Source organism: Falco peregrinus, chromosome 6 (assembly GCF_023634155.1).
Source record: "Falco peregrinus isolate bFalPer1 chromosome 6, bFalPer1.pri, whole genome shotgun sequence".
NCBI lineage: Eukaryota > Metazoa > Chordata > Aves > Falconiformes > Falconidae > Falco > Falco peregrinus.
The window spans coordinates 81,867,838-81,894,092 of NC_073726.1; the positions used below are offsets into that span (position 1 = coordinate 81,867,838).

A 26,255-nucleotide genomic window follows, 5' to 3' on the forward strand; every position below is an offset into this window, starting at 1 on the left:
GTCTTTATATTAAGCATCATCATATAGGAATAGGATTGCAGACTTCCTCATCTGTGTTAACAGGGATTTTTGTTTGTTTGTTTTGGTTGGTTTGTTTGGTTTTTTTTCTGGTTTGGGGTGTTTGTTTTTCCAGAAAGAAAGGACTGTTATGTTTCAAGAATGTAACAAGGCAAAACCCAAACCAGACGCTTTATCTGTGCCCAAGATGCTCAGTTGCTAATTTGTTGTTTCCTCAAACAAACCCAGGTCCCTGGTATGCAGGTCACCCTCAGGAGTAACACTGATGTCCTATTCCGGGAACTTGGTTTAAATAGAAAAGACAGAGTAGCAGACAGGTTATATGGTAACTTTATACACCAAACGAGGCGCTGAGGGGACTTGGGAAGAATCAGGAAGGTCGTAACAGAACTATGGTTCGTCCTCGCCACTGGTAAATCCCGCTGCTGCCCTGCCGTGCGCGGTGATCCTTAATGTTGCGGTTTTTTAGGGAATGCCACCGCGTGAGGATGCCACGGCGGCAGGCTGGCCGCAGCGCTCCCTCCCCCTCTCTGGCGAGGCACCAGTACATGCACACGTTCCGTATTTTATTTTTATTTTTTTTCCCTGCGTGCGTGGTTCGAGAATATTCCCCTTCTGCAGGGATGCAGCCGGACATTTATGGCAAGGGGTTAGAGCCAGCTCAGGCAGCGTCGGGGCTGGCGGGGGGTGGTCGGGCCGCCCCTTGTGCCTGTCACTGTGCCCTGAGCTGAGCCCCCAGCCCGCCGCCCCCCGGCCCCAAATGCACCCCCGGCCCAGCACCCCGACTGCAGCCCCATAGCACCCCGACTGCACCCCTTGCCCAGCACCCCGACTGCCGCTCCCCCCCAGCACGGCGCGGCGGGCGGCCGGGGGTGCCCCGCTCCGCCGTTGCAGGGCTGGCCCCGCCGGGCAGCGCCGAGGCCGGGCCGTGGCGCCGCGCTCAGCTTTGCCTTTTTAGGGCTTATTCTTTCCTCTGTTCTGGTTTGGGGGGGCCTGTTTTCTCCTTTTTTTTTTTTTCTTTTTTTTTTTGCCTTCCCCTTCTCGTCTCCTTGCAGGGACTGAGCGGCGGCGGGGCCCGGGGGCGGTGCCTCCCCCCCTCCCCCGGCGGGGCCCGGCCTGGCCCGGCCCGGCGCGGCGCCGCTCGGCTCCGCTCCGCTCCGCTCCTCCCACCGGCGGGGCGGAGGAGGCGGCAGCCCGCAGCCGGCAGCGGCGGGGCCCCAGCGCGGTCGGGGGAGGGGGCGAGCGATGTCCCTGGCAGAGCGGCGGCGGCAGGAGGAAGAGGAGGGGGAAGCGGGCGAAGGGGATGGGGCCGGTGCGGGGGAGGAGGTGGTGCAGATCCGGCTGGGGGACAAGCGCTACCCGGTGTGCAAGAGGAAGCTGATCGAGCAGAGTGACTATTTCCGAGCCCTCTACCGCTCGGGCATGCGGGAGGCCGGGCAGGGCCAGGAGGAGCAGCTGCTGCGCGGGGGGCTGAGCGCCCTGGGGCTGGAGCTGGTGCTGGACTTCATCAACACCTCCTGCCTGGCCAGGCTGGAGCAGGAGGAGGGGGGCGATGAGGAGCCCCCTTTGCTGGAGGAGCTGGTGGAGGCCGCGTCCTACCTGCAGGTCACCCCCTTGCTCCGCCTGCTCCTCTCCCAGGTGAAGCTGGGCAACTGCTTCGAGCTGCACCGCCTGGCGCAGGTCTACGGGCTGCAGGACTTGCACGACGCCTGTCTAGACTTCATGGCTGCCCATTACCACCAGGTGCTGCGGAGGCCCGATGCTCGGCCACATCTCCTCCTGCCCCATGCTCTCCAGCAGCACTTGAAGGAAAGGCGGATGAGGGGCACCGCCACCCTCGTGGCCATCGGGGACTTCATGGGTGCCTCCTCCCTAGGCCTGCCTCCGGGCAGCCACCCTCAGGTGGAAGCCCCCTGGTCCATGCTGAGGTATGATGAGGAAGCGCAGAGGTGGCTGCCCCTGGCCAGCAACCTGCCCCCTGATCTGGTGAACGTCCGAGGCTACGGGTCAGCAATGCTGGACAACTACCTGTTCATTGTTGGGGGCTACAGGATCACCAGCCAGGAGATCTCGGCTGCCCATTGTTACAACCCTTGCCTAAACGAGTGGAGTCAGCTGGCTTCCATGAACCAGAAGAGGTAACCCTTGCTCCCTCAAATACACGTGTGTCCATGTATATTGTCAAAATAGACCCTGTTGAGTCACGTGGCGTTGACAGGACTCTGTTACGAGAAGTGATTCAAACCTGTCTCGGTGCCCTGAATCACCTGCATCTCTTGGATGGTGTGGTGGGAAGGACCACAGTGCTTGGGGGTGGCCTGGCAAACCTGGGCTTTGCCAGCAAGAGTCATCCCACCGCAGCACAGCGCTGCTGCCTCTCCTGCTCAGGGACACCCTGCACGGCACAGGGAGATGCTGTGGCCCGGGATGGGTGAGGAGGACAGGACTTTGTTGTGTGGTTGAGGCCTCAGCTGTGGGAGAACGCGAGGTAGATGTCAGTGGAGGAGGACCATGCTATGGCCCTCCACCATGTGTGACCATTCACCTCGGTGTGAAGTGGTGGTAGGCTCCCACTTCTCCTTTAAATTGTAGCATACAAGGTGCCAGCCTTTCCAAATAGCTGTCTTGCTGGTAATAGAGATTCTCTTTGAAATAACAAAGATTTAAAAAAAAAAAAAAGTTTTTTTTTTTTCCTACTTTCTTTGTGGCATATTTTAACTCCAGTACTGTAAGTGGCAAGTTTTCCTGCTCTTGGTGGGGATGTGCAGTGTCAGTTAGGGCTGTAGATGGCTGAAAAAAAAAATAGTTGGAGCAGTTCTTGTACTTTGGTTGTAGTTTCATAAAAATCTGAATGTTTTGTAGGCCTGCGTTTCAGTGCAGTCTTCACCAGAAAAATGTCAGGAAGATTGTGAGAAATTTCTCACTTTGTAAGAATATTTGGATCTGGCAATCTTTCATAATTTTGATCATTTTGCTTTTTTCCTTTATCCTTTTGAATTGTTTGCTTGACATTTATGTTGAAGTTAGTATTCAGAAACACTTTGTATAATTTACATTTGAAAGAATAAAAGAGAGCTGGCCTTGAGGGGGACTCAGAGAGAGAGGCCATCTCCCTGACCAAGGGTATGGCTGCTCTACCTTAATCATCAAAACAAAGCCTTTTGCTTCACTGAAACAAATGTTTCTGTTATCCAAACCAAACTTCCTCATTGTTTCCATTGTAGAAGAAGAGTTTAATTTTTTATCTTCTCTGTCTGTAAAAGAACAAGTGAGGAGGCCAAAATTCACTGTAGAATGGAAATTCTCGTCATCCAGTAAATTGAAAGAGCATGCAGAGACCCAAACCATTGGCATAAAGGCATAAACGCTTTGTGTCTGGGCAGTAAAACTGCAGTCTCTATTCCAGTCTCGATTTAGCTCTTGCCAGCTAAACCCCCTCAAAACAGGAATTTGAACTAAAATTAGTTCTTTTACCATTTCACCATTTTTTTCGCTTCCTGTGGTGTTGTGAGAACTTCACTGAAATGATTGGCTCATAGTCAGTCCTTGGAATTGGTCAGAAACAATATTTTTTTTCAGTATTTCTGGCTTCTTGGAATGGTGTTCTGAAAAATTTCATTTTTAAATTAATGTTTAGGTTTTAGATACTGCAAACACCTTTTCCTGCAGACATATTTCTTAGAGACTCAACCTATAAGCAGTCACCACCGGGGCAACCTGTGGGAACTGAGATGATGTAGCCGGCCTCGCTTCGACAGTCCTGCCTACATGAGGGTGTTGGCCTCGATAGGAAAAGATAACGGGGTCAGCCCACACAGCCTCTCCTTTGGAAATTAACTCAAACACAAGAGTCCCACGTTGATCAAGTTAGGAGGTTTTGGCATTTTGTGATGTGTATAGCAAGAGGGATGTTACTCTCTATGATGATTCTGCAGCATGGCAAGTGAGGGCTTTTAAAAAAATGCTTTCTCGAGGCCCTTTTTTCACCATACAATCTAGCTGTTCAAACTCTAGATCAGCCCTTTTTTCTCCCACACTTTCCCTTTTTTCTAGGATATATAATAATCATATCTGAAATAAACACATGGGTATTTTCTCCTTATATTAATGTTTTCAACTGCACTGCCATACAATTTTTGCCATTAATTTTGAAGCCTGTCACAGGTGACAGCAAGGGATTCCTTAGCAAACACATTGGCCATTTACTGCAGAAAAGTATCATACAAATGGCTATTTTTGGAGTAGTGTCTATTCCTACATTTTGTGGTAGTTATTGCAGGCCAAAAAGAGCCCAGAATTACGTCTGCCTCCAGACTGCAAGGTAGCAGCAAGTGAGTATGTTGCTCCCTGAGTCATAAACGGGAATTTTTGGGTTTTTTATGGATACTCTGCTGACTCCTTCACAAAACACGTTTTTGATTTTAACAGCTTCATGAGGTCTCAACTCTGAAGTTATTAATTATTTTTTATATCTGACATAACATTTTAGCTTTCTGGTGACCTGTTTGACATTTTGTGGCCAGAATACACAAAGTACATTCTGTGCCATAGGAGCCAAGAGCAGGGTGATTTTTAGGGTCAGGGATCTTGCATTCAACAGGAACAGCACTGATGCCCGTCTGCTGCACAGATGCGCTGCAGTTAGATCTGCAGTTTGCTCAGTGTTGTATTTTTAGTTTGTTACGCTGTAGTAAAATAAGCAGGGTGGTTGCCCAACGTGCTGCTTTGGAATTACAGTCATGTGACTGTCTGCCAAATGAATTTGTCGGCTGATATATTACATCCCGTGGATGAAATTTTTACATACCTTGAGGGAGGGCTCTAGTTCCCATTGAAGTTGGTTTGACTTCAGACAATAGAATATCTGGATTTGGCCTATATGAATGGATGCATATGTTGGCCTCAAGAGAAGGCTGAGGAGTTACGGAAATAATTGTGCTGATTTGCTCTTAATGTAATAACTTCTTTTCCCTCAACAAACCTTGTAAATTCTATAATATTTTTTTCTTTAATAATTTCCATTATTGTTATATAGAATTCCAGGATGTTGGCATTCTTCACATATGCGTAGATGAAATAATCTCAATTTACTTCTAAGTAGAAAACAAAAGCCATCGGATGTGTACTGAATACTTAGCGGTTGTTCTGCTTTAGGTTATAGCTGTTAGCTCTCTTTCTGGATGCAGAGGTCCTATTACTGTAGTTTCACATTTGTTCACAACAGATAACTACTGTATATTATTCCTGTGATGCCCACATAAGCTTGAGAAAGTGTTATTCCCAGTTTGTGCCTACAAAAGGGAGGTAAAATAATTTGTTCAGGTTCATACAGGAAGCCTGTGACTGAGCCTGAAATTTCTCATCATCCAAGGGCTAAATCTAGTGCTGGTCACAAATAGTCCATAACAGATCACATTTTCTAGATCTTTTAATTCTAGAGGTAGTGCTGTATTTGGAATACTGTCAACTACTCGAACTTTTCATGGAAGAAACTTCATGTAAGCATTGCCCAAGACCACTTGTGATCTTTGGGGACAGGAAGGTAACAAAGTGCATTGAGGACTGTTCAAGAAATACCATTGAATATCTTTCCATACTTTTCTTTAAATTGATGTTGTCAGTTAAAATTTGCGGTTTGAAAATAATATACTCATAGGTTTTCTACTGCATGTGCCAGATAGAGCTGTATATTCCACTTCTATTTTCCTTCAGAACCTTCCTACTCATGGCAGGTGTATCTTCCAGGCTTGGAAGACCCTTGTAAACCCCTGGCTGGGATTATACACATGCACGTGGAACGTGGTTTTTGTGAGCAATCTGTGCCTGAACTGCTGCCACTCTGAGGACTCTTACAGGAATGTAGGAGAGGGTGCTCCTGGGGAATGGTAGTGGTTTATGAGACCTTCTCTTTCTGCATTTTGAAATATTTTTTTATTCAAAATTCTTCTGTGTTGGGGGGAAAATAGACCTTTCAAAATTTTTTGAAAATAAAAATTTTGTGCATGTAGTGCTTTGCGCTTGTCTTCACTGAATGAATAATGTATTTTGAAGTAAAACCCCAGAACTTGCTTTTGCTTATGTTCCTGGGGTTTCTTTCAGAGGAAGTGAAGGATGTCAGAGGAGAGCTCATACCCGGTCTTGTCACAACAAGAAAGGTATGCACTAGGCCTGGCATTTGGATCCCCCAGGTTTAGATAACTCACTAATTTGAGCAGAGTTGTATCGCAGATGAATCTGACCGGCTGTTCAGCTTTGCTGTTTCCAAGCTGTAGTCCATGGAACAACTGTTAGTTGTGGAGAGCTGGCTGGTTGCTCAATGTTTGCTTTCCTTATTTCCAGCTGCTCCAGCACATTACAAGAGTGTAAAAATACACTAAATATTTCCTAATGTTCACTCTCCATAAAAACACCTGCTGTTATTGGCACGGAAAGGTGAATGGCAGAAGTTTTTCATAACATATTGAGCCATTGTCCAGACTTTCATATAAAGTGTGCTGATGGATACTTACAGCTACTTTAGGGTAAAACGAACCTTATAGTTAATGTGTTCCATAAATCTTGAGATACTTCCACTGAATGTTACCCATTTTAACAAGTGTTGGAAGTGGTTAATTGACTGGCACAAACTACGTGGCCTCCTTCTAGAATAATTGAAGTTGAAAGTTGTGCCATAGTTTTGCCTGTGCTGCAAGAAGCAATTCAGTGATACAAAGGTCATCAAGCAAAAACTGGATTAGTTACCTCCATTCAGACAAAACAGTAAGAGGCTACAATTAGAGGGTAACTAGAGAAGCACGTGTGAATTAGGAAACCTGAATTCTTTAATGTTCTGACAATACACACTTGTTTAGTTAATTCATGTCCTCTGTTCAAGAACTTTTAGCATGTTTAAAAAGCGGCTAGGGGATCTCAGAATAGGGAAACGCTCTCTGTGTGTGTGTGAACTCTAAAGTAAAAAATTCTACACCATCTCCATCACAGGCGCAGAGATACAGGCTTTGCAACATAGTTCAGATTTTAAAGGATTGCTTGGAAAATGCATTTACATTTTGTGGTTTTGTCACTTTGTGAATTTGTGGATTTTTTCCCCACCATAACTTTTAGAATAGGTACATTGTTTTGAAAATCATAATGTTTTGCAAGTAATTATCCTCATTTCATACACGCTATTGATTGCCATGTTATTCTGGATTCTCTAAGATGGAAAACGTAATTGCTGTAGAGGGGAGATGAACAGAGTGACCTAATAGTAAATGTCAGCAAAAAATGAATAAAAAGCAATTAATTCCTTCAAAGGAGCATTTTAGTTTCCAAAGCTGTATCGAGATGACAAGAACAAAATGATTCCATCTGGAAACAAATTCTTTTTCCAAATATATTTAATAAAAAGAAATTGCAGGGCAGTCTGCTGCTAGGCAGGGTTCATTTTGTCCAGACAAAACCCTGCAAAACTACTTAGCGGTAAATTTTGAATCTTGGATTAATGCTGAGTGAACCTCACTTTACTGCTCAGCAGGCCAACGTGTGTCTAAAGCACCACTTCAGTTTTACAGACATAACGCAGTTCCCCACTTGGCATGATGCTGAGCTGGTGCACTCCAATGGCTTTCACACATCTAGTTAATTGGGATACTGCACAGTAAAATCTCAGTTTGGCTCAGCAGTAGAGGAGGGACAACCCTTCCAGGTAATGAGACTGTTTCTGAGGAGAGCTCATCTTCTATCAGACCAGCTTCCATAGCTGGGAGGAATAGCTGAGCATTCATTCCCTCTCTCTTCAAGTCCTCCAATTTCTTCCTACAGACTTGCACCTGTAATATCCAAAGACCATTTGTTTCTCCCTGTATTATCTTAAAAGTATAAGGAATAAAGTTTCCTGTGCTTCAGTAATTAGAAAGTTGCCCTTTTCCCATGTGTGACATGTAACAGCATAATGGAACAGAATAAGAAATAAAAGAACAGGGCATTGCCTGTGGAGTACAATGCATTTTGTTCAGCTTTAAAATTTTTATTAATTTATTTTATTATTTTATTAATTTAATTTACATATATATCTTGCTTCAGTGGGGCAGAGGATGTATTTAGTAGTTTAATTCTGAATAAGGTACAGGAGATTGTCTCTTCTTTTGCAGACATGATTCAGTGTGTAGTTTTAAATTTCTGTTTATTAGGGTTATTAAAGAGATTCTATATTACAGACTGAGATGAGTACACATTCTTAAGCATTCATCAGGCCTTGTCTGAAATTTCTGCAATTTAACTAAAATAATATCTTTAACTCTGTGTTTATATGTTTTTCTCTACTGAAGGTACTTTACTAAAAGCCCAGTAAAAATGAGACATCTACAGAACACATTAGTTAACTAAACATTTAGAGGTCAAACTGTGACAGATTGAAATCTGAGATGAAATATTTGTCAGTCTCGGCATCAACGTCATTAACATGGAGAATGTCACTGATTACTGTCCAGCATAATTACAGTGTAATTACAGAATTTTGGCCTTACACAGAACAGTTCAGATGCTGTAATATAGGAAGTGATGGTACAAGTTGGAAGTGATGATGAGTATGTTGGAGCCTGGATAGGAAGAACTTTCTTTCCTATATTTTTCTGTGCATCTGTGCAACCGGTTTCAATGCTGCAATCTTCTCTTTCAGGTCCAATTTTAAGCTTTTGGCTGTGAATGGAAAGCTCTATGCCATCGGGGGTCAATCTCTTGCCAACGTGGAGTGCTATAACCCAGAAAATGACTGGTGGACTTTCGTAGCATCCATGCCAAACCCTCTTGCAGAATTTTCAGCTTGTGAATGTAAAGGCAAGATCTATGTTATTGGAGGATACACCACACGAGGTAGAAAGTTTGCCTTTACTCTTTTTTTTTTAAAAAAAAAGCTGCTTGCTTCTAAAGCCCAGATAATTTTATTTTTCAGGAAATCTTTTGAACTGTTGTAGAAAGCTGCATAATATTCACTAAAACATATAGAAATAAGTCACTGGTAGAAAATAATTGACAAATGATACAACAAAAACAATATTAACTCTGTCATAGAGGATTCAGATATTTTTTTTTTTTCAGGGCCTACATGGATCTAGGGCTCTATTATTGTGAGGGAACAGACTGATGTGTACATCAGCACCCAGCTCAGCCCTCCTCTTTTTAGATTGTGATCACACAGTAGAAAGAGAGTTCTCAACAGATACACTTTGTTTATTTTTTAAATACCTGGTTTAGACTGTCAGACGGGAAAATATGAAGAAATATCTGCCTGCATTACTGTTTCTCATGTATTAATAAATGTCATGGTCCTTTCACTATAGCATTTCAGTGATTCACAGGCAAATTCAGGCTGTAGCTAAGATGTTCAGTCCTGAAATAATTGAATTATTAATCAAAAGCTTAAGCAAGAACCAACATTTTAAACTTACTTCCTTTCTATACCTTGTTTTCTGAGGATACTGTAGAGAGGGAAGGATTTGAAATTGCATTCTTTCCTGACAATTACTTTTTCTTTATCCAGTAGAAAAGCAAGCCATTTAAAAAGAACTCCCATTTGTTCATTTGTTAAGCATGTAGTGCTGTTCTTTGAGAGGAATACCATTTTCTCAGAGTTTTAGAAGTACTTTTTTTTTCCGCATGCCAAATGTTCAGTATTTACCAGGATTTCCTAAATTTACATTCCTTTCTCCAGGACTTTGCCCACTTCATTTAACCACAGCAGGGTTTGGTGTTTTTTTTTTCTCCAAATGGAGAATAAAATTAGAAGAGAGATTAACTTTTACAGAAAGTACTGCAAGCAAAGCTAAACTGACATTAGAACAAGCTTTCCCTTCTAGAGTCTGAGCAGATTTTAGGTCTGAGTCATTATAAGGTTTATAAAAAACACTCGTCCACCCTTCACAGTCCTTGTGGTAATAATAACCTTCAAGAGCGTTTTTTCTGGTCCATTCTGACCCAGAACCTGGTGGCTTCACTGAGGAAAACAAAAGATATCAGCGTGCCTGTGTCCATATGGAGGGCCATGCTGTGGTGTGCCCTGCAGTCCCAGTCCCCTAGTCACCCCTACTAAAGGACCTGTTGGGGTACGTGGTGCTCCTTGATGTTTGGCACTGGGACTGAAAAATGTCTGGCACATACCACTGTGTGCTGAAAAGTCAGACCCAAAGGGAAACATCCTTTGAGAAAAGAGAGCCGACAACAAGGAGGAGAGACTGAAACAGAGTAAAGGGAAGACTTTCTCTAGAGACCAGAGTTACGAGTTTTGCCATTTTTATCTAGAGTCAGAGAAAGAAGAGGTAAGAAGAAAATGCTCTGATTTGATTACTAGTGCTACAAGATTATGGGAGTACCGGCTTTCCTCCTACATCCTCTGCGCTTTGCAAGTTCCTTTTCTGGTGCTCATGCTGTTCTTTCTTCAGGCTGCCTACTCCTGGTGTCATGGATAAGAAGACCAGCATGTTGCTGATGCAAATCCCATTCCCTTAAAATTCATTAACAAAGCACGCATAGCCAGGATTGCTGCCCTGTGTCAGGCTCCTTATTTGGTACTACCTGTGGTTTCAGCTGAAGGAGGATAGTAAATAAGTTACCTCTTGCTTCTTCCACACCTCTGGGGATTGCTGCTGACCTTATGGCTTCTGTCTTTTCCTAGATCTTTTCTTAAAATTTTCCTTTTTTAATGGATACAGGGTACTAAAATGATATAAGGTCGTGAGCAGTGGATAACTAGCACATTTAAGCTTATGCTTAAATCCAGGATTGTTCAGGACAACAAACACCTGTGCTTGTTATAAATGAAGATCCTTTCCTGAATGAGGGTGTAGGATCAGTTTTTCAGTGACGGGTTGGCTTAGGACAACTATCAGGCCTAGAATCCAGAATTGCTGCAATTACACTAGTGTAGTGTAAAAAAAAAAATAATCAGAATAACTTCCAAGTTATGCAGATGTTGGAGAGTGTTAAGGCCTAACTGTCTGGGAAATACTGAGGTTCATTCGCTGTTTTACTACATTCACTACATAAAACACATGCAGCAATGAATATGTAAATTTTTTAAATTGTCCTTTATTTTTAGTATTTCTGCATATACTTCGGTTGTAGTAGGTTTTGTAGGCTATTTTTTTGATCTGTGTAGAGCTTTCTCCTGAGATTGCACTTTGCAAAAGATGGTAGGATCTGGAATTCCCTACTGTAAACTATAAGACACTTCTTGAATAAAGACCCTCCTTCCAATTCTCAGCTCTCACTTGTCCACCTAGATCCTAATAGAAACTCCATGTCAGGCACTATAATGTTCATGGTTTGTAGTTTTGTTTTGTTTTGTTTTGTTTTGTTTCAGTGGATCCAGGCTCTGGACGGAGCAAATGAGGGCAATATCACAATAGACTTCCATGTCATGTGCCCCCTCTCAAACCATAGCACTTTTTACCTGGGAAGATTACTGCTATACATAGAGAAACTTAATTGGGATTTCCACGCCCCCCTCCAATGAGTCAGAGAATGATACATTGTTTGTAGACAAAGATCATCTAAAAAGCTTTGCTCAGCAATTTCATAGAGCATTGACATGATACTTTCCCTCTTTTTTTTCCCTGTATTTAAAGTGGGTTAGGTGTTCAAGAAGGCAATGTAAAGTAATAGGCAATGACTGAAAATCATCAGAGTGCAAGCAAATGCAATAGCAGCGCCTCGCTAATCATGCTGTTAATGCACTTCATTCATGGCAATCCAGTTATATTTATGGCTATTTATACCTGTGCCCTTACATAACTTGTCAGTATGTCACCGTCTGCTGTTCCACTTGGGAGCTCATCTGGAGATCGTCATGCAGGATAGGCTGGTAATATGGAGCAGGTTTTATTAAAAGGCCAGGCTGGAGTATGCAAACCTGTTGCTGCTTGTCACTCGAGTTTGGATTTAAGCTCAGGTCTCCAGAGATTGAAACTGAATTTACTAGCTAACGAGTCCTGTGCATTCTGTGTTAATTTAGTGAAGCCTTGGACACAGCCAAGGCCTCCGCTGCACCATAAATCAGGGTGGTATTGTAGCAATTTCGTAGAATAACAGTATTGCAAACACATGCATCCACTGAGTTGTAACTGAGGTATAGATATGGCTTCAGTTTTTTTCTGTGCCTGTCTGATGCTGGAGCATGGGGTTCCTGGTTCTTAAATGATTTTGACGATGTGTGTTTCTCTTTTTTTATAAGGTACTGAACATGTGCTCTTAAGTCATCCGTGCCACTTGCTGAAATGTAACTAGCTTTATGAATTTCATTCCATAAAACTTTGATTTATGGAGTGAAATGCAAAGTATCGAAGTTAAGCTTATATGATTAATCATCACTTGACAGCCATTAATGAAGCATACTGTCTTCATGATAATTTAATTCATCTGTGATCACTGTTGGAGAACAGAATATTGCTCCATTTCTGTTTTCATAAAAAATTCTTACATATCAATCAGAGGCAAAATTAAAAGCATAAGTTAGAAGGTAGGGATTATTCTGCTAAAAGCTGCATCTCCAGACCATTTACGTTGTGTAATATGCCAGAAGTAGCTTAATTTTTTCCTCTGTGAAGGAACAGAACATTCAGACTTTATTGTCAAGGACAAAGAGTTGCAGTTCTCAATAATCAATATTTCTTCCCTGGTCTGCTATGCTTTTGCACTGTAATTCATTAGCAATCTTTAATAATGGCTGACACAGTTTGTAGTATCTTCTAATGTATTTATTTATTTGTAAATGTCTCTCCTCTGTTTCAGATAGGAATATGAACATTTTGCAGTACTGTCCCACTTCTGATTCCTGGACCACCTTTGAACTTTGTGATGTCCATGTTCGCAAACAACAGATGCTCTCTGTTGAAGAAACTATATATCTGGTAGGGGGTTGTATTCATGAGCTTGGACCAAACCAAAAATCCAGCCAAAGTGAGGATGTGTTAACTGTGCAATCTTACAACATTGCTACCAAAGAATGGCTCTACCTCAAAGAGAACACATCAAAATCGGGTCTTAACTTGACTTGCACTCTCCACAACGATGGAGTTTATATATTAAGCAGGGATATTACTCTATCTACAAGCTTGGAGCACCGTGTTTTTCTTAAGTATAATATATTTACGGACAGTTGGGAGTCACTAAGACGCTTTCCAGCCTTTGGACAAAACATGCTGATCTGTTCTATGTATTTGCCTGATGTGCAAGAAGTGTAACAGCATCAGGGTTTTTTTCAGCTCATTAATCACTCTTGGAAGAAATACTGCTCCCTCTAAATAATTCCAGTTTAAGTATGTAATGTGGCTATTTAACAGACATAAGATACTGATTATGTTCTGTAAAAATTTGCAAAATCCAGTGTTAAGAGAAATGGTTCCAGAAACAGTTTTAAGATTTCAGTGTAAAAATTTTATTGTTTTGGTTTAAAATTTCACCAGGTATTGTTTGCAATTTAAACATAAAATTATTGTATTGGTAACTGATAAAGGAATTCCAAAGGCAAAACTGTTCAGTCTAGTTTTATTCTCCATCTTAATAGACAGTGTAGGAGATGAGCAAGAAGCATACATGGTAAAAGTGGAAATAATTCAATGAAATAAACAGGAAGTATAATTAAAATCACAACAGGAATTATTTCTTTTAAAATACAGGTTTTACTGAAACTACGTTCCATCAAATGCACAATGTTTAAAATTGTTTATACTACCACATTTTTATCTCCTCTATGGTAACAAGTGAGGTTCTCAAAGTTGCTGGAAATTGGGGTACCATCAAGAAGTAAAAACTTCCCCTGAATTATTTGTGATGAAATGCTTTGCCAGGGACCGGGAGGAATTGCCTAGAGGCTTACGGTTGCTGGTTGGGTGCTAGATGCCTCTTTAATGGAAGTTGGCAGCATTTATTGCTACCACTAAGAAAGAGGTAAAAAGGCTCTAAATTCAAATGGAGACATTTGCTCATCTTCAGAAAGGTTTTAAGTTTTAGTTACCTTGCTGTATTCTCTAGTACTAAGTGTTAAAGATAAAATTATAGCTGGCAACAGGCTGCATGTTAGGAAAACATGCATGTGTGCATGCCATGGTGATTCTGCACCAGGCACATCCTGCTTGATAGCAGTCATCCAGGGCACCCATCACTTGGTGTGGAAGGGTTGATTTGTGTAAATGACCTCCTGCCAACACCACCCAAAGCAGGTGCACATGAATGTTGGCTCTTTCTTGTGTTACCAGGAGCTTGATAGAGATTACTTCAAGTTTGCCACCCAAAGTTGTTAGTTTCTACAAAGAACACTGTAAAATTGTCACCGTGAATACTCCTTTGTGAGGATTCAGAAACAGATACTCTGGGAGCCTCTCCCAGTTCCTGCTTCTTGCCTGAGCAAATTATAGTCATGATTGGCCCCTTTTCTTTTTGTAGCTGACAAGTTCATAAGCATCTTCTGAAGGCACCTGCCCAGGTACGGAATGTGTGTCCTCGCAACAAGAAAAGGAGAAGGTCTTGTCACCATGGGAAGGTTTCACTTCAGCTCCCTTTAGGGAAGAGGTAACTGGATTTGACACTTGTGGAACACATTGCAGGGATGCTGTTTCTGCACCATCTGTTTCTGCACATGAGAAGATGAGATTTAATGCACCTGAATGGGTTCCTAATATGTGGGGATGCCTTTTCTTTTTCTTTTTTTTTTTTTTTTTTTTTTTTTAATTGGAATTCAGGAATCTGAATCTTCTTTTGAAGACAGGTGCCTGTGTACAGAAGAGAAGAAGGCAGCAATAGTTCCCACAAGGTCCTTTTAACCCTCTATTTTTCCATGGTTTTGAGTGAAATCAGTGCTGATTATAAGAGCTATCAGACTTGAAGTGCCTTGACAGTTACCTCTCACACATTCAGTACTTAAACACATAATTTTGGTGCTTCCAATCCTGCATAGCAACCCAAACAGAAAGTCCCAGGAACCTCATCCAGAATGCAGACATTTGGGTTTGAACACTTTTAGGAATCAGGTGGACATGAAGCAAGGCATTTTGGATATCCAAGATTTACCTTTTGGTGGATTTTTTGCAACCTGGAGGAGCATGGTATGCTTCAGCCCAAACTAGTGTCTACAATTCAGCTGTATGCATGAATTCAGTGAGTTAAGTCCATGTCTATGTGTTAGTGTTTATTCCTTTGAAAACACAATGCATTGAGCAGTTGCTTTGTTTTGACAACAGTATCAGACCAAACAATGGCTCTTCTGCAATGAAGAAATAAGATAACTTTCATAGAATCTTCTTTTTAGAATAAATATAAGCAATATGTCATTGTCTTGTGATAAATTATGTTTATCACATTATGTTACCTGCTTGCTTTCATTTCTTTTCAGCTCCAGGTTCAGAACCCTACAGTCATCCATAAGTCAGCTCAGATCAATACTGGTGGAGGGAGTCACACCTGAGTTGCAGCATTCTCTTGCCTAGCGAATTAACTCTAAAAACTCATCACTTCCAGGTTTTCAGTGTGGTATATCTAATCAAGTCCTTTCAAACCCATTCATTTCTTAGTGCAGTCATCATTCCAAAAGCTATGACATCATCTTTTAGGTGTGATTATGCTTTTTCACACTGGGTTTCTCTACATGTTGGATTCCAGTCGTCAAGTGACCACCCTGAAAATCTGGAGAACCTGCTGAAATGTAGAAGAGAAAGATGGCTTAGACTGTAAATACAGTCAGACCCTTCTGTCAATCCATGGTGCAAATTCCTCATATACTGACATCTAACAGTACTATAGTCACAAATCAAACCTGGTGTTGAATTTAGTGGTAGCATCAGACTGTAATTGGTTAAATGGACTGTATTATTACAGGCTGAAATAAATATATTTTTTTAAAACAAAATTCATTATAGAAAAATATGCAGTGTGGGTGGCCCCCATTCCTCAGGTAAAACCCCACTGTAATGACTGTCTCATTCTGTTTTCATTTTCTTTCTGTCACTAATGTTTCACATAAGGCATTGTTGGGCAGCTTCTGCTCTTTGGGGCAAGGAAAACAGGTTGAGAGTCATCAACAGAGAATAATCAAAAAGCTGCTTTTTAGCCATGGAACTGTTGTTCAGTGATTTAGCGTGTTGTCTTTTCTCTGGTGGTGGGGGGGAAATGGTCCTTAACTTAAGGACAAATAAGCTTCTTTTGAATGGCAATGATACAAACGTAAACCAAGGGGCCTTGCAGCCTGATCAGCTGGAAATTCCTGTGTTATCCTGATGTTGCTTCTAACTTACTGTGCGGGCTTGGAGACATCACTTCACTTTGCGTCTTCATCCCCAAATGTAGCACATGAGTAAGAATGTTCATCTTGTGCAAACAGAAATGCTTTGTCTGGTGTAGTAGTGTAGTGTTTGTAAGACATCTTGAGTGTGTGAGGAAGTACCTGTATTCTCATTGTTGTAACCGTTTACTTGGTTATTCAAATTCCTACATGACAAGTGGCAGGACAGAAGGCAGCTAGTAATCTCATTGTGGTCTCTGCAAATTACCTTTACTCCTTTTTTTTTTTTTTTTTGTGTGTGTGACCTAAGTTTCTTAGTCTTGGTGTTCTGAAGTCTGTATCCAAATTCAAAACCGCTGCTTTCCTGCTGTCTTTCCTGCTATGTCTGGGTTATCCAGTGCTTACATATCCACTATTTGTGTCTGTCTCGTGGACTGATTCCACTTGATACTGACCAGCAAAAGCTGACTGCGAAGGGATGATCCCATGATCCCAGGTCAAAAGAAAGAACAACAGCCTCCCAAGTTCTGAGGGAAGAGTAAATGGAAAACTCTGGGAACTTGGTCCTTTCTCATAAAATAGAGAAGCATTTAAGAAAGTTGCTCACATCAAGGCTAAGAGAGAACATAACAGTTTCTTCCTTTCTGGGAATGGTTTGTGGTTTTCAATGTGAAATAAGAGTTGTGTGGGGCTTAACTGATCTCCCTGGCTGGTTTCCATAGGTTTCTCTTTCTGCCCTGTCAGTTGACCTTTCTTGGGCTTAATATCCGTGTTTTCCATTCTATGAGGATTTTGCCTTGCTACCTCACCGTTCAGCCTGTTTTGCTGAAATTATATGGTAGCAGTTTGTTAAGTCTTTTCTATGTGTTAGTCTGCTTTTCACACTGACCCATGACTCTTAATTACCATGGTGAAAAAGTAAAGGAATTTGTAATTTGGGTTGAACCTTTTTATTTATTCAATTTGGGGCTCTTGGAGGAGAAGACTACAAAGCTACAAGTGTTTTGTTTCATTTAATCCTCATTTTACTGAGATTCAGTCTGTGGAAATTAATCTGCGTCAGTAATGTGGTAGAGAATGGAAGGCACAGAGTGTAATGACAGCATTTGGCACATAAAATGCACAAAGCCCTGCACAAGCAGAGATTCCTCATCCCTATCGCCCCTGTAAGGTAAGATACATGCTGTAAATGGTGTTAAACCAGAGATTATCCTTGGAGTATCTGTCAGTATGGTCAATGGATTTATAGGTGGTTACAAAGAACTCTCCTGACAGGGCAAAAGCCGTCTGCATGTGTGGTACCTTATATTGATTTTGCATTTACAATAATGACCAAAGGGTGGCTCCCCATCCCCACAGTAAGTCTTAGGAACCAGAGCAAATATCGTAAGATAGAGAAAGTTTAAACATCTTTCTTTACAGTATTAACACGGGCATTCTCAGAGTATGTTTTCTATCTAATGAACTCAGAGCGTGTTTTAGTGTAATCTCCATCTTTTTTTCCCCCAAAAGGAGAGTGGAGTTTGGAAAAGGAGTCTGGGTTTTTTGAACTGATAGGGATCACGCATTCACAGTTGTAAAATTGCTATCCCATCTATATATGATATGTGGATTTTTTTCTAAGAGCATTGATATTACCAGTAAACATATGTTGTTATGTCCTATGAATATCAGTATTTTCAAAATAAGTTTCACTTTCTCTGTTGTAATTAGAAGAGTGAAATGTTTTGTTTCTGAAATACAAATTCTCTCATTAAAAAAAACCAAAGGAATCACTGCAATTACTTTATATTTTTCTAGTAGAAGGCAAATTAGATAGTGTCCAGTTTTAGAGTATCCAGTTATATGGGGTGCTGCACATCTTCAACTCATATATGCTTCAGCAGGACAGAAAGATGTTTGTCACTTGAGCTGAGGCATTTCCTATTTGTTGGTACTTATACCATTATTTAAGATTCAGCAGTGAAGCCAAACACTCTGAATCCTCCTTCCCTCACTCCATTTGTTCGTCAAAATTTATGGTTATTTGATCTGTTGTTGATTTTCCACTCTGATATTTTCCAGATGTTTTTAAGGGTGTGCTTTGTGATGACACCCTTTATAAATAATTTTCAGAAATCGAAGTAGTTTACTGTTACTTAGTATCTTTGCCTACGAAGATTTTACCCAGCCACAGGTCTGTCATTTTTCTGCCAACATGCTGCTCTAATGCTGCCCCATATTTGCCCTGATCACAATATTATCCTCTGTGACCAAACTGGTAGCACTCCTGAATAAGGTGATCGTGTAGCAGCTTACGTTGTACTACAAGTCTCAAGTTCCTTTTCCAGGACAAACCTTTAACACAGTGCTTCTACTTTACAGGAACTCAACTTTGGCTTATGAGATACTGTCAGTCCACAAAACACTACAAAAGTCAGTTTTCTGATGCATCTATCAACCTCCTCTGTGCTGGAAGCTGCTTGGCTCTTTTGGAGTTACATCCACCCCTTCTTGTTCCAGATTCCTGTAAACAAGTGCAAGTCAAGTGATACAGACCCCTACTGTAGGGAATTTCTGGGAATATTACACTTGAAATTAAGATTAACTGCTACGTAGGTTTTGATCTTCCCATTCCTCTCCTTTGTGGTACCCCATCGACTTCTCCAAGGATACACAGATCCATCCATGTCTTCCATGTGCTGTTTTTTCCTCAGATAATGTTTTCCAAGGAAAGATACCTTCTTTCTCCATTCAACTTCTGTAATTAGAAAAACATAAAATCCTCTTTCCAAGAATCTTCTTAATTTTAATTCATTGCATCTTCAAAATGACTTGGCCTATAAACTTCCTGGTTTGCTTTTAGTGCTCATGCTTTGAAAACCAATTCTGTAGAATTTTGAGTACTTCTTGTACTTAGTGGGTATTCACAATATAAAGGATTTACGCAGTGTGAGGGTAGGGAAATCTTATCTGTAGCTCTTCAAGGATGCGACTTCAGCTGTGCAAGGTTTGAAATGTTAAAAGTGCATTACTTAGTCTCCTTTGGAACTTAAACAAATATCAAGATTTACACTATTCACTGAGATTAAAAAAACATGTAACTAAAGAGTGGTTTGGGAGGTAATGTTAGAAGGGCTCTGTTTTCATCTTTGGATATAATTATTACAGTTTCTTTTTTCTGCTAGGGATATTATACACATCTGGTATCTGATTGTATTGCCTTTTTAGTTGGTTCTATGGGAAATTTTGCCCTTTTACAGGTAGGGTCTTGATTTACTGTGAAGACCAGAACTGTGTCATTTGAGAATGTGTATTTTTCAGTTGTAGATTATTGATTGATGATAAGTACTCTGAAGCCCATAAAAACATAATTTTGGGTGGTAGGGGTGGAGATAAAGTCAGAAAACAGATGCTTAGGAACAGCCATTCTCTAACCTCCAGGCATAAGCAATTTTCAAATGCAGAAGCAGGCAGAAGGAGTTTTAAATGGTTTTAAAATAACAGCTCCTTTTCTCTCTTCCCATCTCTCCCCCTGCAACTCAAACCCTTTCAACCACAATAATTTGTGGCAAGGCATCTGTGCATTTGGAAGAAAATGTTAGTGGTGAGGTAGGAATGCACTGCTTGGGCAGGTGATCCCTTATCAGAACTACTACTTGGCAGACCAAGAAACCTTCCTTCAGCTTTTCTGGATGACTCTCTGACTGACATTTATGACTCTTTAATGACATGTTATCTGCTAACGTATGCATAATGATAGGTGAGGCAGGGAAAGGAGTCACAGAAGCCCTATTGTGTACCTAATAGCAAATGCACAATAGGCTTGTAGAAACACTTTTTTTTTTTTTTTTTCCCAATAGGGCCTTATCCAAAGCCTTTTGATGTTAATAAAAAGAACCAGCTTTGAATTAGGCACGTATTTCAGTGAATTAGATAATTCTGAAAGAATCTGAAGAGATGTTAACTGTACAATTGGCTGATGAAAGAAGAGGCATAGACTGAAGACCTGGAGAATCTTATTACAGTGGGATCTCTGATATGCCCCATCTGTGGTTTTTTGCGTTGAATTTCAATGTGTAGTTGTCCATCTCTGTTAACACAAGTCTTTCAAATATACTGGCTCTAAAGTAGTCAGGAGAATGATGTTTTCCTAAGGATATCTGGGGAGAAGGTGAACATCTCTGCATCTGTGCTGTCGGGGAGTCACTCAGAAAACATTGCTGATACTTCATGACTTTGAACAGCAAAGCACTGTTGCCTGTCCTAGTCTATGTTTACTTGTACCAAGAAATGTGGTATGGGAGGTTGAAATGTTTTACTTTAGATCATGGTGCTATGAGATTTTTGTTTGTTCCCACAATGTCGTCTGAAAAAACACCTTTTATATAGACATTTGGATCCTTCTCTCACGTGCTATAGTAATGCCACACCCAACATAATGCAAAATGTAATTATGTGGAACAGACAGCCATCATTCCTCTTACATTATCAATATATACAAATACAGAAAATTTATTTGCACAAGGATTGGAACTTTGGCTGATATTCCATGCAAGGTGAAACAGCTCCAGGAACAGTTTGAGAGCAAAGTAAACCACCTCAGGGCTATACCTTTACAGGGAAGATAAGGGTGTGTCCCAAGTAGTGAGTTTAAATCCTTGAGGAAGAGGATGGACTTGAACCTAAATCTCTTATGTCTTGGCAGATTTCCCAGTAAAGATAGTCCCTTCTCTCTTCAGTTAGTATGTGTAACTAGTTTTTGTTATTTGCTTAAGCAAAAAAAGTTTTATCAGGCTCTATCTGGGATAATCAAACTGGGTTTTTTCTCAGAAAATATTTAGCCCAAGATTTCTTCATATAACACCCCAAAACCAGAGTGTTTAGGCTTGCATTTCCTATGTGTTAATTTCCATTTTTTCTCTAAATCTGTTTTTGCTACTAGAGTATTCAAATGAATCTTGTTAATGCTCTGTCCTCTGAGTATTTGCAAAACAGCTCATGAAAGAAGAGTGTCTCGCTGTCCATCAGCCTGGTGTAATTGTACCAATCTGTGGGGAATTGGGCATGGACTTTACTGTCACCATGGCCACATCAAGGCAGTGGGTTAGAGTGAGGCTGAACCAGCTGTTCAATACTAGTTGTAAAGACTGTCTGTGACTCTGAGGAATGATTGTTGTTGGCCAGTGTGGCTGTAATGCCCTAGAACATCCCCATTCCAAGCAGTAATAGTAACTCTGACATTGTTTCCTTCTGGATTTTTGGTTGATCCGTCTACTCTCCAACACCTTCAAATCAGAGATACCTTCTTCTGCCAGCTGCATTGCATAAAAAGTTCCACTCTCTATGTGGCCCCTGAAGTCCAAAATAAACATACAGGAACATAAACTCTTTCACCTCTGCTGGGCCCAGCACTCAGCAGTCTCCTCACCCCTCCAATGATCAATAGAAGTGGGTGGGGAAAGCAAATACTTCCATCCCACCTGGGATCAGGGACCCCTAAGTCACTAGCAGCCAGAAAAATCACTCATTTTCTGCCAGGCCTTCTTCACCAAAGGGAAAAGCTTTAATTGGGAGCAGTCTCCCGTGGCTTCGGGCCTCTCAGTTAGTCACCATTAACAGCTGGATACTCAACCTGTCAAGCTCTTCCCTGCCAGCCTAACACCTACTGCCTTCAGGTGCTGTAGGGTGGGACATATTAGGAACTCAGCAGCCCATTAATTCTTTCCTGATTTCTGTGGGAGGTCTTAAGAGAAGTTCAAGACTTTCTTCAGAGGCAGCAAGTCTGGGACTTGAGTTCCACCCTCTGTAGCAAGCATGGACCGTGCATAGCAATACTAGAATCTACTTGTCTTTTTATCAGAGCTAAAATGCACTTGTGCTTTAGAATTATATGAAGGCAAGAGTCAAGAAAATGTGCTGGTGCAGTGAATATGTGAATTGGGGTCTACAGGTATGTGCAGCGATGGCAACTCAGTAGACACAGACATGGATTTAGAAAAAAGGAGTAAAGATTTTCAGTACAGTCTACAATGCCTTAAGCATTGGGGCATTAAATTTCAGGCACTTTGAAATGGACTATGATGTTGTAAGTTCAGTGCTTAAGTGCTTTCTGAAAGTGTTTCTAATTAGGCATCTAGGAGTTATAGTCAATCACTCTGAGCTGTTTCTCTAAATTTTATTAAGCAGCTTTCTGTATCTTCCTCTTTTGACTGCTTTGCAACTTGAAAAGCACTGTTTGCTCTATGGAACCAATTAAATTGGGTAGGCTTCCCTCAAGCCATGTTATCTGGACAGAAATAGCAAGGCTCTGGCCTCACTTCCTGTACAAGTGCAGTTCTTCCAGTTCAAATCTCCATGGTTTTTGTGCGATGTATTCTAGATAAGAGATTGCAAAATATATTGTATTTGTAGTGTCCATTAAGAGCTATTGAACCATGCTCAGTGAACAAGAATTGCATGATGCAGGAAAATGAGTCAGTGTTGATTTAGTTAAGCATTAAGCTAAGCAACGGAGAGGGAGTGCGTACTCAAAGGAAGAGACAGACAGAGGAACAGAAGTGCCTGGAAATAAAGGGTCTATATCTGTACAAGAAAGTGATAAACAGACTTGGGTTTGGATGCACACTGCTTTTGTACAGGTATCTGTCTATCAAACCACCCATTTTTGTACTTCCTTTAAGCCAGAGTTTGTTTTTTCAAATGCTGAGAGATGATTTTTCTTTTTTTTCACTGCCATTTCCTCTCCCATCTCTTGTGTTTTCTGTGGCAGGGAAATTCCTTGCATGTTATAGATGACTTTGGGAAGAGGGGGCAGCCTTGCACTTCACTCTCTCTATTATTTTCTGACAGCAGTATCTGTTAGGGAATATTTAGGACTCAAAGTTCTTTACCGCACTTTTTAGCATTATTCCCTTAAAACTACCATTCTGATGCAAGGAATAATCTATTAATTTGTGACTCAAATTTGCAGAACAAATATCAGTTTTGATGTCGTGTGTTATGATGCTGATGGAATCCCAGAACTGCCAACAACTGTGAAAGTCATTTAGCTGATAGCTTGCTATGAAGATCTGGCAGGGTTGTAGAATACTGCAGAGTACTTTTTTGGTTACCTCGGAAAAGCCATTTCCCAGGCTTTGCCATCACAGGTCTCCATGGTTTGCGGATGAGCTATATGAATAAGGAGCCAGCACAGAGTACCCACAGAAGAAGTCTCAGGCTGAAACATACTGATTTGCACCACAGAGTGTTTTTATTTAAAGTAGTAAGGGATGGCTGGATGGGGGAGGCAAAGATGTATTTCCTTTCCTTTAACCCTGTAAGTGTTTCACAGTGGACTCGTTCCAGGTTTAATCTGTTGACAGTTTAATCTGTGCTGGGTCAAATGGATTGCATAGTGCTCAGGGTTTTTTGTATGAAGAAATGTTACTCAGCAGGCTCAGGTAGGAATTAATCTGCCTTAGTGGAAGCAGCCCGGTGAAGTTAGGAGTGAAAGCTTCCTTTTATGTATGTGTATCAACCAGTTCTGCTCAACCATGGCACCAGGTTACCTTTTGTGTCAGTCTGTGGTATCTTCAGTTGTCCAGCTGGCGAGAGTCTGTAGGAAGGCTGTGGTTTCATTGCATTTGGACTCTGTGTGTGTATAACTGAGTGTGTGCACACATTCATCCAGGCCCTTGCTCCAAAAATCTTTACACTGTTATCTCTGCAAAGCTTGTTCTTCAACTTTATGGAAAGTTTAATCTGAAAGAGATCCATTTCCACATAGACCCTTTCACTCAAGCTGATTTTGAATGCCTAATCCAAAACTTAACACTTCCAGAACATAAAAATAAAAAGAAGCTAAAATAATCTTATCATTTGAAATATAATAACTTATGGATTCTCAAATTTTATGTCTCTACACCCTAGATAAGAGGAATATGACTTAATGGTGCATGTACTTTGCCCCACACAAACCTACAATGTCAAATGTGGTTTGACACAAACTCCCATTTGTCAGATGTTATAAAAATGTCATACTTTACATTGTTTAAGAACATTTCAAAAAGTAAAATCTATACAGGTAGGATAAACCAAATGCACTTATTCCACAGTTTTAGTCTGCTGCTTTTGAGAAGCATGCCATGCGTTCTATAAACATTCATCATATAATACATTTCCTTTAGTAAATATTTAAGTAGTTATCTAACCTATTCCAACACAGATGTAGCCTTCCCCATGGCTGGTGGGAGAAGATATTGCTGGGTGTTGCTATACTAAGTGCTATATCAGGTACCCAACCTGCTTTTGCAATAGCAGTGCATCTGTTATCTAGAATAAATACATGAGTCTGTTAAAAGATTATTTGTACGAAATAAAAAGCTTCAATGATTTTAATTGTATGTTTATGCAGCTCTTGATGATGATGGAAATCTCTTTTCTTAGGCTTTTCAGTGACAGTAGTAATTCCATGTTTAAGGAGAGAGGCAAACTGCACTAAAACACACCAGCAGGGTTGAAAGATGCAGATTTGCTGAACACAGTATGACCTAGCTTCTCAAATCCCATATTCCCAAGGGCAACATGTTATTGGCATTTTTGGCATTTGTGTTAGGAATATTGTGACTGTATCCTGGCTTTAGCTGTATGTCTGTTCCCCCTGTCCTACGCTTCATTTCACCTCTTTATGTTTAAAGATAGTAAAGATACAGGTATTGCATGAAGCATGTTTATTGGTGGACTGCACAGTCTTCAAAGGAAATTCAGAGAAGGTCAGTTCTTGTTAGCTGTGGAAGATGGGAGATCGACTTTGCTTTCCCCTCTAGTCAAAATATTCCAGAGACTAGAGATCGCTTACAAAAATGTGATGCGTTTGCCTGTGGTTTTATCATGATGTCATTATAGGCTTCATAACAGCACTCCAGTAAGACACAATAATAACACACTTACGCATGGTCACACTCTGTTTAACTTTCAAGTTTATTCTGATTTTGCCTCCAGCACTTCTTCTGTCTGATGCTGTATGATTTGAAAGCATTCCCAATGGGCCAAGAGCAAAGCCCCAGGCTCTGGCATCCCTGGTGCTCTCTGTTCCCTTACTGGTGGTGTCTCTTTAAAGTGAAGCTGATCATGTTCTTTTGATCTGTTTATGACAACAAGTTGGACGTGAAATAATAAACATTGGCAGCTCTTTTCAATAATAAAGGTATCCCAGAACTGACACAAGATCCTATTGGTTTCTTGAAAAAAGGACTTTCCTGTGTAACCTTTTAAAGCAATTTGTCTGTGAGTAAGCATGTTAAGAAATTCTCCTTGCATCTTCCAGGGCTCTCAGGCTTTTTTATGTATTAAGGGGCCTGAGAAGCTTTGCTTTGTTTTTTTTCAAATTCAGAAAAACTTTCAAGAAAGGTAAAAATACCACCACTTTGACTAATTATTTGATATCTAGTAACAGTGTGCGGTTAACTGAGTCTGCACAGAAAAAGTATCTTCACTTTCTTGCTTCAATTTTGAAAGAGATTATTTCTTTACATCTCCTTCCCCGATGGTTGCAGAAATTTACTTTTAACTTATCCACTGACAAAAATACAGTATGAAAAGCACTATCAATGCCTAATGAATATACACAGAACAAGACTGATGTTACTTTTTAAAGTAGAAATTTGGGTTCTTAAGCAGCTCAAAGGGCTTGCATACCCTAGAAAACTTTGTGGTGCTTAAACAGCTGGAGAATGCGTTAATTCCAGCCTATTTCTTCCTTTTGTCTCATGACTTGTGTTTTCACGGTTTTCTCATGAATACAATGATTACAACAAGTTGCTGCAAACAACATCTCCTGCCACCATTACACTGTAGTGAAACTGTGATGTTGTTTGGCACAATTCAGTTTTTGGTACATAAGCAAAGATTCGGAAGCAGGTGAATATTGTCTCACAGTGGGATTTGAGTTGGCTGAAGATTATGTTAAATATCAATTTGGAACATGCCCCAAATTCTGATCTTTTCCTTACTGCTTAGGGGATTA

General features: G+C 40.9%; 1 protein-coding gene across 2 annotated transcripts; it reads left to right on the forward strand.

The window, feature by feature from the left end:
• Positions 1-1,093: 1,093 nt before the first annotated feature.
• KLHL42 (kelch like family member 42) lies at positions 1,094-19,414 on the forward strand. Of its 2 annotated transcripts, XM_055809072.1 has the most exons (4): positions 1,094-2,156; positions 8,678-8,871; positions 12,784-12,902; positions 14,437-19,414. In XM_055809072.1, exons 1-4 carry the CDS (start codon positions 1,264-1,266, stop codon positions 14,449-14,451), a joined length of 1,221 nt encoding a protein of 406 aa, XP_055665047.1. In that variant the 5' UTR covers positions 1,094-1,263; the 3' UTR covers positions 14,452-19,414. The 2 variants fall into 2 exon arrangements, with proteins under 2 accessions (XP_055665047.1, XP_027638712.2); XM_027782911.2 differs by lacking the exon at positions 14,437-19,414 and having other exon boundaries at positions 1,095-2,156; positions 12,784-14,419.
• The last annotated feature ends 6,841 nt before the right edge of the window (positions 19,415-26,255 follow it).